The 17,836-nt window shown below is 42.7% G+C and overlaps 1 protein-coding gene across 1 annotated transcript in view; it reads left to right on the top strand.

The window, feature by feature from the left end:
* plxna4 (plexin A4) overlaps positions 1–17,836 on the top strand; it is a 205,782-nt gene that overhangs the window by 107,886 nt on the left and 80,060 nt on the right. The window contains exon 4 of the mRNA XM_031858799.1: positions 13,555–13,683. Coding sequence (XP_031714659.1) covers positions 13,555–13,683 — 129 coding nt within the window. The remainder of the gene's footprint in view (positions 1–13,554; positions 13,684–17,836) is intronic.

Genomic DNA, 17,836 nt, shown 5'->3' with positions numbered 1-17,836 from the left:
CTCTCTCTCTCTCTCTCTCTCTCTCTCTCTCTCTCTCTCTCTCTCTCACCCTCTCTACCTGACTCCCTCGCTCTCTCTCTGTCTCCCCAGATGAATCGGAGCAGAGATGAAAAGCTTTCAGGAATGCTGGCAGACAGGCAGTGCTTTACAGTAATCTAACCTGGGGAAGATGAAAGCCAGCTGGGAGGCTGGGAATAAAGCTTGGGGGGGATGAGGGGGGGCAAAGAGAACGACAGGATAGAGTTTTGGGAAAGAAAGGTGAAGAATGGCTACATGGGCAGAGAAAGAAAGGGTAAAAGAGTGAGTGAGAGAGGGTTTGTGGGGTAACGAGAGATGAATAGTTTGTAAAGAACGCTGAGGGAATTGATAGAAAAAACGATGCGAGGATGATGGAAGAAGAAAAGAGTAAAACTTACCCGGAAGTGGGATGGATTGGAGAAAGGAGAATATAAATGTTGGTGCGTTTGAGTTGTGTTTTTTTGTATTGTATCATACTTTACTCATTTTTCATGCTCTGTCGTACTTCATGCAGTCACGTCTCCAGATCTGTTCTCTTGAGCCTCTACACTTTGTTTCTGAAAACTTGAGCATAGCTGGTTCCTTAATAGTTATATAAAGTCATTAATTTTCACTTGGATGATATTTACACCCTCAACAGTTTTTTTTTTTTTTTTTAATACAATTGAATGCTTTAAGTCGGCTATTTCAGTTCTTTTTCTATCATGTACGATAGTCAGGGAGAAGGTGACGAATAAAGTGAAATGGAAGCGAAACACTAAGGTGGGAATTAAATGAAAACAAAGCATGAAAATTGGCTTCTACATTTGGCATTGTAATTACTGTAAGTCAGCGTCATTTGGAGAGGCTGACACATAGTGTAATTGTAGCTGTCATACAGATGACAGCAGCCCAACACAAACCTGTGGAGTTTAAATGTCAAATCCTCTTCAGTGGAACAAACTCAATTGCAACACTGCTGACTGAACACTGAAGTAGCATCAAGTGTACCACTGTTGTCACTCGAAATGGCTCTGGCAGGTGGAAGGGGGTGCTGTGTTTGTGTGTGTGTGTGTGTGTGTGTGTGCGTGTGTGTGTGTGTGTGTCCTTTGGATCATAATGTAGGTGGAGCAGGCCTGTCGCTGCTGTGACAAATCCCACCTCATGCACCTTGTACTTCCTGCGCAGAATGAGAGAAGCGCACAGCACCAAAATGCTTCCCCACCTAATTGAAATTTTGAGGTATAAGAGGATTTCCGCACAACGCAAGCTGACAGGCTCCATTCACCAAATATCCTCTTAGACTCCTCTCTCTCTCTCTTTCTGTCTCTCCCTGAGAAAGAATTAACTTTTATCTGTCTGCGAGTTTTAGTGCAGCTTACACCCGTCTCTATCTGAACGTCCTCCAGTTGATCTGTCTCACTTCCTCTCAATCTGTCCTCTTTGTCTCTTTTCCTCTCCGTCATTCAGGATTGCCCTGCTCCTACGGGGGCACTTGGTTTGCCTGTTTGCTCGTCATACTTTGATATGTCACATTGTAAAAAGGGCAGAATAGGTTGACGAGGAAGAAATGAAAGTAGATGATATGACGGAGAGATGGGGGACGGAGAGGACGAGAGGAGATGGTAAAGAAAACCACACAAGAGGAAGAGTGGGAGTTCAAAGTAAGAGAGAGAATGTGGTATTCGATAATGCCATATAAGCAAAGTCAAATCCTACTGTCTGAAGAGAGAAATGGAGAACAGTATTTTAAGTTACGAGTGTGACAGATTGGCATTAATATTGATCCACAGTTTAATTTTCATACCACCAAGTGTGTATGTTCAATATGTTGTACACTGCTGTAGCTAATATGTTTGCATGCTCCTTTTATTTGTGATTAGATAACAAACCACCCTGAATCAACGCACTTATTTATTTATGCGGGGAAGTTATTTGACTCCCACTGTGAAGCCTGCATCACCGTGCACTAAAACACTGCTTTTGTGCTACAGCATAATGCATGGGCGTGAAACTGTAATGTGCTCCCCTTGATAAAGAAGCTCTAATTTTAGAGAGAACCTCCCGTGGAGTCGGTGAAAAAAAACGGCTTATACTTGTGATGTCTTCATTGGTAAACGAGATGAAAAGGGTTTGAAAAATAATACAGAAAGAAAGGTCTTACAGAATCCAGTTCAGTAATAATTGTCTTGCATATTTTAATTGATTGGAATATATCATTTAGCTTATATTACAAAACTTTAAGCAATAGCTATACCACCTGTTAATAAACAACTGTAGGTTAAATGCATGAGGTTAATGAAGTGGCAAAAATAGCACCAAGGAAGGTCTGGTCACGGATCCTGTGACTCCTGCGGCTGCTGGACACTGGTTGATATAAAAACATATGAAAACACATCAACCAGTTTTGTTCCTTCACACACCGCCTTCATTAAATGCATCCTAACAATTTCCAGTGGATATTGGCCTTTAGTCTTCTTGCGCTTTCTCAGTCCCTCACCATCTTTCCTCCAATGATTTCCATTATTATAGCACATGCCTCGAGGGCTTACTGCAGTGTTATTCCTCGCTCTCTATGTCCTCCTCACTCTCCTTGTTTTTTAAATTTTCTCACTCTCAGTCTCTTTGTCTCTGTCCCCTGCTACGCCAGCGATGCAATTTTTCACTTCAGTGGGAAAACAGGTATAATAGAGGGAGTGTGCCAGTCTGTTTAATACAGGAATAAAGGCAAAGAGGAGAGATGAGACGGAGAAAAGGAGGCGCCCTTGGGGCTGGAGACAAGGGAATATACACACATACTATCTGCACACATACACACTTGCACAGACAATAAGGAGGGAGCACAGATATTCACACCTGCTTATCTCTGAGGAATTGGTTGTGAGGTGCTTCCCCATTTAATTAGAAACTTCAGTAGGAACCTCATAAATCACCACAACATAAATGTGAAGGGTAGGCAATGAATGCTCCCCGTGTACGCGCTGGTGCACACACACAAATCTGTACATGTCCGAAAGGTAAGCCTATTGATAATTCATGAATTCATGAGCGCATGTGTGATCTTTAGCTTCAGTCAGTGATCCATCGATTTAATATGTGTTGGTTTATGTGTGTACTGAGTTTAATCCGTCTTTACCTTCGAGGCCGAGTATACCAGTAGAATATTAGATTGTAACTGTCAGGAATATTGCTGGATTAATGAGTATTTCATCAACGTCCTCTTTCTTAAAGAAGAGTTAAAATACCTGTCAAATCTATTACTCGAACGCCGTGATTGCAGCTGAGCAAAGAAACGGGAAAGAGAATATTGTTGTGTTGACAAACAGCACAGGGGTGGAGAAAGGTCACTGTGCATGTGTGGCTGTGTGTGCTCACGGCTGCACGTATACGTAGGCCTGCACATGTGTGTTGTTGCTTGAACTTGGGCCACGGCGTGTGCTCGTGTCTCCAGAGTTACTCTGATGGCAGCGTGCGGTAACGGGATCCAGGGTGATGTCTGCTCTCAGACGGCGTCTGGCTCTCAGCTCCCCATCTATTATTCACACACCTGGACACACACACTGCCTTCTCCCCTCGTATCCTACTCTTTACCACACTTTCTTTTCCACATTTGTGGCTGAACCAGTTAAAGGTTCGGGTTTGTTGACTCCGTCTTGGCATTTTCTTCATGCATGTATCAGCGTAAGTTGTGACGTTGTGTCCTGTTGTGTATTTGTGGATGTCTCCCAGAAACCGATCGCACCCTTGAAGTCGATGTACTTCTGCGTTTACCTTGGTAAACAAGCCGAACATTAGTATTGACCAGAAGATAGAGGACAGACTGATAACCACTAAAACAAAGCCTTGTCTGGAAAAAGAGACAAAATAGTTTTCAAAGTCAATCCTTGGCTGAAGTTGATCTGAGCCTGTCAGTAAGTCCTTATCAGACCTAGACATCTCTTTGGGGACCTGGCCCTTCTCCACCACCACGGTTGGATAGGCTGCTGATGGACATTTATAGAAGCGGAGTATGCTCCAATCAAGAAAAGCCTATTGAGTTCGCCCTGTTAAGATGAGAGAATGCACCCCTGTTATTCTGTTGTGAAACACAAGCTTACATAGACGCGTATAGGTCACGGTGGGGGTGTTTTGGGAGATGACCCTGTGAATCTTGATCAAAGTCTGTCACCAGACCATTATGTAAGGAGCTCATATTCACCTGAAGTTCCTGAAGAGAGCGAGATACCTGTTCTGATCTGATCCGAGGATTTCCTAACATTGCTCTTTTTGTGTGTCCAATTAATCATGACCTTAGGTTATCTTTGTCTCACAAGACAAACAGACCCTTTATTCATTATCCTCAATGGTTGGTTAGATTGGTGATTGACAGTTAAGGAAGCAGGATGTGGTCAACTGATAAAAGTACTTATAGGTTTACTTAAGCAGAGTGGAAGAATAGGCATCGTTGATACATTTGGGACTTTTTGGTCTGTTCCTTTCTTATTCTTCCGCTTGGATCTAACCGACTTCCCAAACAAGCTTCCGTGCACATATGCTCCCTCTGCTTTTTGGCTGGAGAGTTCCTCTATCTGAAGGCTGCATGCCAGTCGTTTTGGGATGAAAGGGCACAGGGGAATGAGGGAGTGGAGCAGTGTTCCGATAAACTTCATTTGGTGGTCAGTAATGCAAGAAAACAGAAATGCATTGATTGACTGAAAGAAAGTATCCCATTTTTCATTTAACTTAAAGTGCAAATGTCTATTATTTTATGCATATAGCGACCTTTCAAAATATATAGGTCCGTAAGTGGAACCTATTTAATACGAGTGGAGAAGAGTGGTGGAGGTAGATAATTCTTTCCATCTTTTCCTCCTCTTCCCTCTGCTTCGCTAACATCAAAGCTGGCCACCTCTTTCTTACTCTGCTAAATGCCTAGCTTCCTGGGTGCCACTATTCTCACAGGTGTGGACACTCCATAAAACATTTCCTTCTCTGTCAAGTCCACACATTCACACACAGACGCACACACACACACACACGCTGAATACTCTCAATGTGATTATTCACAACAGGCTGTATTGATAATATTCAACCTGCTGAAGTTTGCCGGCCACGCTCTTAAATGAAGGGCATCCGTAGCTCTGGGTTGTGAGCACTGCTGGGTCGCCTGAAAGGCCAAGTCTTGATTCGACACAATAGGCTGATTTGGTGCCCTCACTACCGCGAGGAGTATGTTGACTTCATTAATGGCTCCCAAAGCCTTTTAGCTCTCACACAGTGGCCTCTGGTCACATAATATAATGGGGTGCAGACCGCTCTGTATCCCTGCCACCGAGTTGCACCACTAATAGAGACACAGGTGGTGATGTGCGCTCACATTATGCCGTTCCCTCTGTGGGGTCCTTGAGGCCCAGCCAGTGGCTGCAGCGGGAGAGGCGTGAACAGCAGCTCTCATCACTGCAGAAAAATGGTAAAGGAAAAGAAAAACAGGAGAGGAAATAATTGGTTTGAAAGATAAATGTGCGTCAGGGTTTTTCTCAGCCAGGCCAAGTATTTGTCTGCACTAAATGAGGTCTGTCAGGAGATCTCTACCTGTCGCCTCTAACACCCTGCTGCGGCTCTAATGAGACAGCGAAAGAGGAATTGGATGGGAGAAGACAGAGGGAAAGAAGGACGAGGAACAGAGGGATTGTGTAGAGAGAGAGACCAGCTCTGACATCTTCTCCGCACAGTAAACCTAATGGAGTGATGCATATTGCGAGGAAAAATGGCGAAACTGAAAAATTGATGGACAAAGATATTAAGACCATGAGAACAGAAAGAGATGACTGAGAGGGGGGGAAAATAAGAGATGGAGCAGTTGTTGAAACGGGAATTGAAAAGGGACAATTGTCCAGACAAAGGAGGTTTTTTTGCTGTTCACTCTGCAAATTGAATACATTTGTTTGTGTTTTTTTTTATTGACTTGATAGAAGAGAACTTCCTGTCCACTTCCACATAGATTACAGCTTCAAGTGTAGGCCCTCTTCCTCAATTATCTGGAAAAAATGGGTACCACCAATAATTATATACCAACAAGGTTTGCAGGAAGAAATGGACAAAAAAAACAACATTAAGTCTGCAAGGCTTTTTTATTTCCGGTCACATCTGACGGTAAAGAGACATTTTCAGTTTAAAAATGTGCAAGAAGCACAATCAAAAGAGTGAGCGGGTGAATGGGAGACGACATACAAAATGTCCTACATCGTTCCAGCAGCAGAGGATTATAGTTCTGCAACAAACATGCCAAGACAGACAGAGGGAGTGGAATTTTGAAAAGAACAGATGGAAAAAAGTAAATCAGAAAAAACTGAGTGAGTTGTTAGAAGTCAAGTGGTCACAAATGTTCTCAAGATTGAAAGGACCATAAGCTTGCAGGTGTTTTAGTCAACCTCATGACTTACAGATTGAGACAGAACGAGTGAGAGAGGGGGGGGGGGGAGAGAAAAGGAGAGAGGAGAAAAAGTGCAAAAGCAATAGCAGAAGACAGAAACGAGTAACAAAAGCTAAGCTGTGAGCCCCCTGCCTGGGCACAGTGCTCTCAGGCAGCTCAGCAGTGAAGGGAATGATAGCAGGGAGACCTGTCACTCACCCTTTGAAGCCATGGGGGAGATTGAGGGAGGAAAGGAGAGCAAGGGGAGAAATGAGCTAGGAAGCCTCCAGACACTTGTCCCCTTTCACGTCTAACACCATCATCCCTCAAAATAACAATCTTGTCCTTCTCTTTGCCTCTCTCCTTGCCTTTTCCGTCTATCTCTCAGCAGGGGATAAGGTTAGATTAGTAGGCCGCGTGGACCTGCAGGCTAACAGGTACCACACCTTTAATGCCACAACGGTCAGTCACTGAGCCAGGAGTCCCCCGGCGGCTCTGTCTGCTATAGTGTCAGATCCCAGATGTGAGGTTGTGGAGACTAAAGTTGCACCAATAGAAACAAACACAAGTGCCTGCATGCTTACCTCACTCACAAAACGTGTGACATATCTGTATTTACTTAGTTACTTTGTATTGCTGCTGCTTTGATACAGTCACGCCCAGGCCAACCCCTAATTAGTCTTAGCTCTACCACTTTCATCTCATAGCATCGAGTTGTGGACGTTTTCCAGAGGTTTCTTTTAACCTCCTGCTCCGAAACAACCTACCCAAAATATAACATCTGCAGAGGATTAACCTCAATAAACCCAAACCCGACAGGAGGGCCGTTGTAGAGATCAAATTTCTGCCAAGGCTCGACTCTGCCGATGCAAGTCTTTGTGGTTAATTTACCTGCTAACAATGACATGTCTCTGTTTTTGCACCCACAAAGCACCTTCCCTCACACTGCAGGCATGGGGGCATTAATTAAAATCCTGCTGTGTAGGAGATATGCCTAATCGCAAACATAAAACAGAGAATAGTGAATTAAAGCACAGAATGAGTTCAGTTCCACACTGTTGTTTTTTTTGCCCACTCATCCTCCTATAGAGAGAGAAGTCGGGAAGGAAGGAAGGAAGGAAAGAAGGAAGGGGGGATATTTAAAGTGCCTTTAATGAACTGAATGAATATTTTACTTCCATAAAGGAAAGCAGTAAAGCATTGAGTTCATGTTGTAGCTTTGGGTAAATGCAAGATGTCTCTATTATAGCTCGTCGTAAAACATAAAAATACTATGTCAAATGACATTGTAAATGTAGAAGTACCACGGCATTAGTCATTCATGTGTCACCTGCAGTACTCCTTTAAGAAACCACATGTCTTTAGTGCACTCCTCTCTGGGCAGTCTTCCTCTCAGACAGAATAGAAAAAACATGTGTCCGTCTTTTATTGTTTATAATAAATCTTTGGGATGAACAGTGAATCATATGTGATTCTCTGCTATACAACACGGCCAGCCTGGCATCCCGCATTAGTGTGGCACATCCTCGTTAATACCCAGAGATTAATGTCAAATCATCCACACTCCCCCACTAGTCTCGCACCAGTCCATCTCGCCTAAAGCTATATATTGAGGTATTGCACGTGGAAGTAGAGGGTTTGTCCTGGCATTGATTGACACTGAGAGATGGATCCAGTCCGCCTCCTTGCCCCCTTTCCTTCTGTTATTCTCTCCACCTCCTCCCCCCCCCCCCTTCTTTCTTTCTGTCTGCCATATGTTTCAGTGAGCCGGACAGATTTGGCCAATCAGACAGCCACCATTGTATTGCTGTCGGTATGAATAGAATGCATGGAGAGACACATTGGCATTATGTAGTGACGATACGTTGTTTCTTTTCTCCTTGTCTCTTTCACAGTAAATCTTCTTCTCAGTTGTCTCCGTCTGTCTGGCTGTCTCTCTTCCTAGGCTCTTATTGCGTGTCCTGCCTTGCCTGGTTGAATACCTAACACTGCTGTGGTTTGACAAAGAGGGCTGAAACCTGAGCATAGTGTGGCAGGTCGGGTTACAGCGGCATTTGGCATGTGGCTATGCTGTTGATGCTCCAAATTGTTTCTGATTGATATCGTGAACAGATAGGGACCCAAGGGCTTACACAGGAGACCCTCATTTGCACGTTTTGATTGTGCTTTTGGACTTGGATTCTTTTTCAAATTAAATCACTGAATGGTGTTCCAATTTGTTTTGTTTTTTTTGTTGAAAATGACAAATCAACGCAGAAAACATCGTAAATAGGTTAAATGTTGTACATATCATTTCAGATGGTTAAAACATTGCATTCACTTCCAATCTCATTGCTGAGATCGAAGGATCTGACCCCGTTTGAGGCCAATAGTGAAAAGCAACAGGCTGAAAACAGTTTACCCCAAATATCTAGCCACTTATTTAATAATGGAAATAAAAGTAAATGCAGTTAAATATCCGTTTTCATTCATTGCTTTGTAAAACTAATTGTAGACAATTAGTTTTAAATGCAAAGGCAGTTAAATGCAAACAAGGAAGTAGTTTTGCTCTAATAGACATTTACAACATGGATTACTTTTGTTTGCAGTTCAACATTATTAACCACAGTTCCTTAGTATTGAAGTTGCAACATAATCATAACACTGCAAAACCATAGTTGTTAGTTGTAGATTCATGCAGAAATAGGTTCATGACTCTTTTTGACTGCAGTACTGCTGGCACTGACATTGGGTTTGCCCATGCATGTTTTAGGGATTTGATGGAATTCCTCATGCAAGTGTTGTGGTAATTTAACTTTCCCAGCATGCTGTGTGACTTTGGATGACATTCTGCTCCAGCCCACTCACCTCACTGTGGTTGCGTGGCCTATGTCAGACCACAGTGATACTATAGTCAGCAGCTTATTCTGGCTTCCACCAGCCAGCATGTTGGTCATGGTGTGTGTTCCAGCCATGGCGTGTTAGTGTGGGTGCCATGCTGAACAGACTGCAACTCTGTGTGAATAGCCCTCCTTTTTTTGCCGCCCCAAAAACCCACGCCATAGCAGGCAAGGACACAATTCTCCAATCACTCGCACAGTCCTCACTGAGAAACACACACAGTGTTCCAACCCTTCAGTTATTGTATGATTTAGGAAGCGCACTTTCAATGTGCTATTTCCCCAATGTGGTGTCGTCCAGAGGGGGTAGTTGTGTTTCCTGCTCAGCCACAACCACCATCTACATTAACACATAGACTGCAGTATGTTTTATGTCTCCTGAGGATTGACCAGACTTCCTTCTAAAATGTAGAAAATCCATCTCACCACTTGATGTAAAGTAGTTTCTGCATAATGGTATACCAGTTCATATCTAAAATGAATAGAAGTGCAAGACTAGTAATGATTTTTACCTGCTTCAATGTGGATTCCATGCAGAATCGGAGGAAGTGCTTTGTACAGTGCCAATACTAGGAAACTGAGAGAGGGTACTCCTGTGGTTTTCACACCGGAATGGCTTCCCTTTCTGTATCACACCTTCTGCTAGCTGTTAGCCACATGGAGAGAGAGAGATAGTTACTTTTGGGAACATTATCTTTCATTGACAGATTCGAAGCAGAAATACCATCTGCACATAGGGTCACATTTGTTGTTCTCAGAGCTGTAACACTGAAACTGTTATTGAAGTCATCAGTTGTCCGTATTTCTGATATATCAACACTGCCCTTACATGCTGTTCTACTTTAGTGGTAGTCTAATTAGCTTGAAAGACACTCCATGAATGCCATTTGCTTTGAGTGTTTTTGTCTCTACCACAGTTAAGATTACATACACTGCCTTTTTACTGCAGGAGCCGCAGCCTTTATTTCTGTCTTCAGTGATGGTGTTAGTGTAGTTATACCTCAACGCCACTAGGGGGATACAGTTTATGGCCAGGGTGGTCGCTTTATGCAGGAGCAGGATTTCCTCTGTATGATCTGAGGTATAACGTGGATTTATCCCACAGATGTACACACATACGGATCAAGACACACACAGAGCTATGTTTACTACACACATTCTGCAGGGCTGAGGAAGTGTGCTCTGTGAGTCAAAAGCACCAGTAACTCCTGCCACCCTCCCCAGAGTATCCGACATTACCATATGAGTAGCTACAGCCAGACAGCCTGTGTGTGTGTGTGTTTGAGAGTGTAAGCGTGTGAAAGAGAAAGAGGGAGTGAAATGCCAATGTTTTTTTTACACGTAATAAGCTTGTGTGAACACAATACTTATTTGCATGTGTGCATTTATGTGTGGGCCCAATGCATCTCTCACCTTCCCACTACTCAGAGGCTAAATGAAGTCTGTCTGGCAGTGAATATCTATTGTGTAGTGCTAATGTGATAGCAGAGATTAGCATTGTAATCCATTTAGCATAGAGCAGCTAATCCACTTTATTAATGTTGAAAAGAAATCAGATAATATTGGCTAGCACCACTGTAGCTGCCTTAATGATTTTAAGCTGATGAAAAATCACTTTAAGATATATTGATAATTACTGTTGCTGACAATGAAGCTAGGATTAGTTGTTTTATTACAAAAACATCATTAGCTTTGGTTTTTCATTTAAGGGAGTTAAGATATCGGTTGTGTTCAGTCTACACCGAGTTGTTTTTTAGTTGGTGTTTGTTTTTGTAGTAGCAAAAACCATTCGCTAGCTGTTTACTTCATTTTGTTTTTCAGGGTTATGCACACTGAAGGTGGTTTTATATTGTATATTCCTTTAGAGTACATAGTTTGATATCAGGAGAGATGAAGTCTGCTGCAAGCCCAGGATGGACACTGCTGTGTTGATTGCCAAATAAAGGGAACTGCTATTAAATACTTGTGCCAATTATTGTCTAAATAGGTCCACTGGACTTTGGTTTTAAACAGGCATTTTCCCTTGCGTGTTTCCCTCCAAGTCCCAGTGTGCCTGCGCTGCTTGCTTGCGGACGTGCTGTGCACTCCCTGGTGGCTCATTTGTTTTGTTGGTGGTCAGATTGAGGGATAATACACAGGAGCTTCCCCTTGAAGCCCCTCCACTCCCTGGTGACCGTGGATCCGTCCCAACACAATAAAACTCTATATTCAGCCTTTGCCGTAGACTCTCTGTCCTTTTAACTCTGCTTGACAATTGACACTTCCCTCATATGCAGCGGCGGTAAGCTGATACACACACATCGTCGCATACGTTCACATGCACACACATGCTGTGTACAGTGCGCATACGCACAGCGCCTCAAATTAACTCACCCGATCAGGCAGATTAGATAACCCCACCTGCTGAATCTGGTTCTGGCTCGTGTGGAAGTTTCTTTCTTCCTACCTCCCTCTTTTCTTTCTGTCTTTATCCTATTCGCCTTCTGTTCTTTTCTTTACAACTGACCCAAGAGCATACAATGGTTCCCAGTGAAAGTGTGAGGCTTTGATACGCAGACTTCTGGTCCTTTGAGATCCGGATCACAAGCCAAGCAGGAGGCAGAGCGAGAGAGGAAGAACGACTGAGAACCGAAAAAGGGGGGGGAGTCGGGTGAAAGATGGTGCCTGTTTAAAGAAATGTCATGTTGTGAAACTGGATATCGGTAGAAGCAGCAGGAGTAGGGCAGGACGTATACTGCAGCCTGTGCTCTCAAGTTTCTGTCTTTTCTGTACAATCGTTGATTCATGTTGAAGCAACGACAAAGAAAAGTTCCGTTGGACTATAGTGAAGCAGTGGATGGTTTTAGATTGGTTCCTGGTTCACTGCAGGATAAACCTAATATTGATTATATAATAAACATAATGGTGAAAGAATTCTTGTTGTCCTCTATGAAGCATGGCACACCAAAAAGCTATTTCTCTTGAAATATTCTGATTTGACTTGTTGATGTTTTCTTAACTACAAATCTTGAAGTAAAGTTGGTCCCTAACGAAGACCTGTTTTGTTGTCAGTGGGTACAGCACAACTTTGTTAAAGGGATCAGTTTATAAATGTAGAACGGTTAAGCCTTTTTGACCTTTTCAAGAGCTTTATTAATTATGAATTAATCATAAAGTGACTCACCTGTCTACCCGACCATCTGCTTCCTGTCCAATTATCTCCTGTTTATGCCTTTTACCCATGAACCCTTAAGTGCTGCAGAGCACAAAGAACTACCAAGAGTCATCACAACTTTAACGAGACTTGCTTCACACCTGTCCGCAAGCCTGCACGTGTGTGTGTGTGTGTGTGTGTGTGTGTGTGTGTGTGTGTGTGTGTGCGTGTGTGTGCGTGTGTGTGCGTGTGTGTGTGTGTGTGAGAGAGTGTGTATTCTACTGGGTGCTGAAAGTTGCTTGCGTCGGTACGTGTCAAAGCTGTTTGTTGGTGGGAAATTACCGCCAGAGGACCAGATTTTGAAAGGATCATTTGGAACACACCCTCTTCGTTTATTTGTGTGTGACGATGTAAGCAGATGTTCAGGCACCACCCTGAACACTTCCATCCCGCCACCAAGTGTGCGTGGGGCCAATTCCATGCACTTTCTGCTGAGTAAACACACCGAGGGGCTCACAAACCACACCTCCAGCCCAGATGCCTTATTACTGTAATCACTTTTGGATGTCTGAAACGGTGATAGAGAAAGATGAGCATCTCAGATACAGCACAGTAAGCCATGATGCATGGGAACTTCCTAAGGCTGTATGTGGTTGATTGGCAATTTAGTCAATAATTGGTTTCAAAAGTACCTTTTTCATGATACCTCGATCCCTAATTGCGCATTTCTTGGTCCTAGATGTCGACTTTGTTCAATTGCCAAGTCCTTCCTTGTGGAGGGCAACATTACTCTTTCTAACTTTGCTTCCGTTTAACCTCAGCTATTCTTTAAACACATGATGTATTTTCAGTCCCGTCATTTACTATTTAATTATTACAGCTGCTTCTAAGACGAAGAGGAAGTTGTTTGGGATCTTCAGTTGTCTTTTCCTAAATCAGTAAAGTTAAAATAGTAACTTTGTTATTTCTATGCGGTTGGCACTGATTCAATAAATCTCAGTAGCAGGTGTGATATTATACTTCATTCAATGTTTTGAATGTTTCTTTCTTTAAATGCTGTTATTCTTGTAATACCTGTGAAGCGACATGAGCGCCACAGTGATTATGCAGTAATTAAATATATGAATTCTTAATATGCTTCTGTGTTTTTCCAGATCCGGGTCGACGGCTCCTCTCGTGCGCAGCAGTACGAGACTGTGCAGGCGGTGGAGAATGGACCCATCCTCCGAGACATGGCCTTCTCTTCTGACCACCATTACCTCTATGTCATGTCTGAGACCCAGGTTAGACACTCGCAAACTCGCACATCAGAAGTCCCCCCCCCCCTGCCGAGTCAATATCATAACCACTGGCATTTATCATTTTCTTATGTCACAGGGTACAATAACCTTTGGTGTAGCGTGGATGATTTCATTACAGCCTGGCGGGAGGAGAGAAAGGGATTAGATAGCCTGTTGGGTTTTATGACCAAGTCTTTTTATAGGAACTGACTGTGAGGGTAGAGTTGGAGTGAATAAATGTGTTGAATTATAGCGAGAGTGGTCTCACTCCACATGTGTGTGTGTTGTGTATGTCTGTGCGCAGATTCTCACACACACACACTATCTCTCTTAGTACCTTTGATGACATGGAATGTGGTGCGAAATAGCAGCACTCTGTGTAATGGTCACAGACACAGTGAGTCTGCGAACACCTCTATCAGAGGCAAAGCCTTGCTAAAATGAAAAGTCCATGCGCTCACATAAATGCGCACACAGTGTTTTCACTTTCTCTGTATATTGCACACAAAAGGACACACGGCTAAGAGCATGTAAGAACATTATATGTAATACATGTACAGTAGCCAAGCCAAGGCAATGCAATGAGTGCAACATAAAAAGGCACACATAAATAGGATTATAAAAACAAAATATAATAAAGAAGACAATTAAAAGTTAACTTGATAAAATGCAGTGGCAAACAGAAAAGTCCAACGCCCCGATCTAATAAAATGAAGAGCTGGATAAGTATTTGAATCGTAAACACACAGACTTCTTACCATTCAGCACAATCGTTTCATCATGCACTGTTAAAGGGATGGTAATCTAATCGTTAAAGCCAAATCAGGCCACCAGTTGAAGAATCCATTGTGGAGCTCTCTCATTTCAGTTCAGTATATCCCCATTTATGGGTTATCATTATTAATGTGACTGTTAGAAATAATATGGCAAAAGCTCTGAGTTCAGATAATATGCATATCATCCCCCCCCCTCTCCCTTCTCTTCATCTCCTGCCACGCGTAATCACAGAAGGCCACTGCTGTTTGGTTGGCAGCGATAGCCTAGTGGCTCCTGTATATTGTCTGCAGCTTCCAGCGGATTATCGACCTCTCTGGCACCATGAAACTGTCAGTATTTCCTAATGTGTAGCGCAGTTTGTTTGTGTGTACGTGCGTGAATACGAGCACATTTTAAGAGCCCAGATTTCCCTGATAACACTTTATATATCAGACAGACGGTGAGTAGAAGGTGCCCTTTTCAAATGCAGCTCTCATCGCCTCTCCTGAGGTCTCAGTCTGTCCTACTGCAGAGAGAGTAGGAAAGGAAAGGAGGGAGAGACACAAGTGAGCAGAATAAGGACATTTAGGATGCTATTTTGTCACGGCATCCAGTTACATCCAATCCCTCTTTTGTATTAATCTGTTAATCAGTAATGTTATTTTTTTTCTCTCCTTTTGGATTGTAGTGCGTGTAATTGGGCTTAGAGAAGATATTACAGAATAACAAATGAATTATTAAGAATACTTAATTTCCATTTCTTCCCATTATGTTGGATTCCTTTTTGTCTCGCTATTATCGCCCAACATCGTGTTACAAATTTAGCATTTTTAATTTGCATGCCAATTAGCTTATATTGAATACAGCAACCAAGTGAGTTTTGTTAGTGGTCCTGTGTGTGTGTGTGTGCGCGTGTGTGTGTGTGTGTGCTAGGCCTTCATAGTATTAAGTCTATTAGCCTAGTTAGAGGGCTGACCTCCACTAGCTGTTTAGGAAGAACATCTGGGAATTACCATACACACAAATATAGAAAGTAGTTAATGAACACATACACACAAACACATACTCCTTTAATGCTGAACGGTTTATAGAACACAAATAAGTGTTGTGAATTGATTGAATAAGTGAATGAATGCAACTCGAATAATTCATTCCACCAGTTAATTCAAACCTTTTATAGTTGTGATGTTTGTTTAAAGATCAAAACATTTCTACTAGATTTGTATATTGCAGTTATTACCAATATTTGATAACCCATCATTTCCGTAAGTTGTTTGACCAATACCGATACATTTTTAATTCAGCGCATCACCTTTCCCTTTTCTTGAGTCAGTTAGAGGTCATCAGTTCATCACTGCTGTATTACCAGCAGTACCCGTCCTGATTTACTGTTCAACACAGCACTGTTTCCAAGTGTCCGCAATCACTCAAGGAGATGAGTGCAAATTGCTTAATCTCAAATGTGGAGAACAATATCTTGGCATCGCGGGTTTGATCTCACAATCTTCTCTCCAGCAAGTTGATTATCGAAGGTTTCCCTGTAAACTGTAAGCTGAATTATACCCTCATGCTGTTGCCTCGAGTCGAAACAAGTTTTATTAAATGTCAAAGAGGGTCACAGCATGTGCTAGAAAACAAATAAATAAAGATACTACCATCCATCTTTTTAGATTAATCATGGATAAATGTAATTTTGAATTTCTTGTGTTGGCTGTTTGCGAACCTCACACAAACAGCCAAGTTTAAAGGTCATGTTGTGGTCAGCCGTACATGTTTTTTTTTAACCATACTGCCTGCTGGATCAGAGTGGTGGTTCACAGTAACAGCTTGTACAAACACACGTGCACATGCCAAATTCCCAGTGGTGGCAAACGCTATTAAAGCAGCCTGAGCTGGTCGATAGCAGAAGGCCACCTGCTGTTTCCGGGGGCCTGGGACTCAGACACTCAGAGAGGGTGTGATAGATGGAACAAGGGAGAAATACAGAAAGAGGAGACGCATGATAGAAAGAGAGGAGGGGAGGGGAGGGGGGCCCACAACAGGAGGCTGAGAACAAAGTTAGTCGATACAGCTCCTCTCCTGCTGCTGTGGACCAAGAGACAGACCTCCTCTGGAGCCTGGCTGGTGAGAGAGTCCAGTACCGGATCATGAGGGTCGGACTGTGATGTTGGAGGGAGAGAGAGGATGAGGAGGAGAGGGACAGAGAAAGTGGATTAGATAGGGATAGGTATTTGATCATTCCGGATATGGCAGAAACTTGTGCTGCATTGTGCGATTCTTGTTTGCTTGAATGTTGTTTCACAGGTTTGTAGTTGAGAACAAAATGAAGGCAGAGTACGAAGATGGGTGTGGTTTGAGCAAGCACGCCTGAAGTAGGGGGGGGGGTAGGAAGCGGAGACCATAATAACTTTGACTGACTTGTGTTGCTTATATTTCTGATCCCAGCAGTTGAGAAAAAGCTCCGTAATCATTTCCTTTTCCTTAACGCTAAACAAATGCAAACCCTGTCCTCACTGCAATCATCACTCTCTATCACAAGGTGGATTAAATAGACATAATTACTTTGGCTATAAAAAGATTTCCCGACTCTGTCATTTTTTTTTATCAGTAGAAAAAAAGTAGTATTTTGTGAGTTAGCGAAAACTTGACTATCATCACTTCCCATCACAAAATGGAAGAATATGAACATGATTACTTTTGGACTAAAAGCCGGTCTGATAATGTATGGGCACAATCAGTCTATTGTCATGTTGGTGTGATGATAATGAGCCATGAATAAATTACAATGTGGCAACTGGCACACCTTGATGGAGAAGTGTGCCCAGCTCCAGGCAGGGGCATCATGCTGAGTAACACTGTACCCTGCGTGTCTGTGTCACATTATACACTCATTAGAGAAGAAAGCTTAACATACCCATGCAGTATCCTGTACTGCATGAAATGCTCTCCACATCCCAGTTGTTGTATTTTTCTCATCCTTCATTTCATTTCTCTTCCATCCTTTCAATCAATTTTTCTTTCTTTCTTTCCTCCATCCTGTGACTGTCCTCTTTGTTAGATTTGTTTTTCTTTCAGGATTATAGATTTTTTGCTCCTACAACCCCTATTCATTTCTAAAGGGATTTGTAAAGCAGATGAGGATTCAGGCTTTTGTGGGCCTTGTTCCTCTTTCTCCATCTCCTTTCTCTCCATCTTTATTTCATTTCTAACCACTACCCTTTGTCGTTTTTACCCCACTTCACCCCCAATCCTCAATTTATTCCTCATTCCTTATAGCAGAGTAATCTGTCATCCCTACTCTCTCATTAATCCAGTGATTGGCTGTCCTCTAATTGGATCTCCCTCTCTAATATACACACACACACACACACACACACACACACACACACACACACACACA

Source organism: Anarrhichthys ocellatus, unplaced genomic scaffold, assembly GCF_004355925.1.
Source record: "Anarrhichthys ocellatus isolate YVR2014 unplaced genomic scaffold, GSC_Weel_1.0 scaffold21, whole genome shotgun sequence".
NCBI classification, from domain to species: Eukaryota; Metazoa; Chordata; class Actinopteri; order Perciformes; family Anarhichadidae; genus Anarrhichthys; species Anarrhichthys ocellatus.
This window is presented reverse-complemented; position numbering and strand designations above follow the sequence as displayed.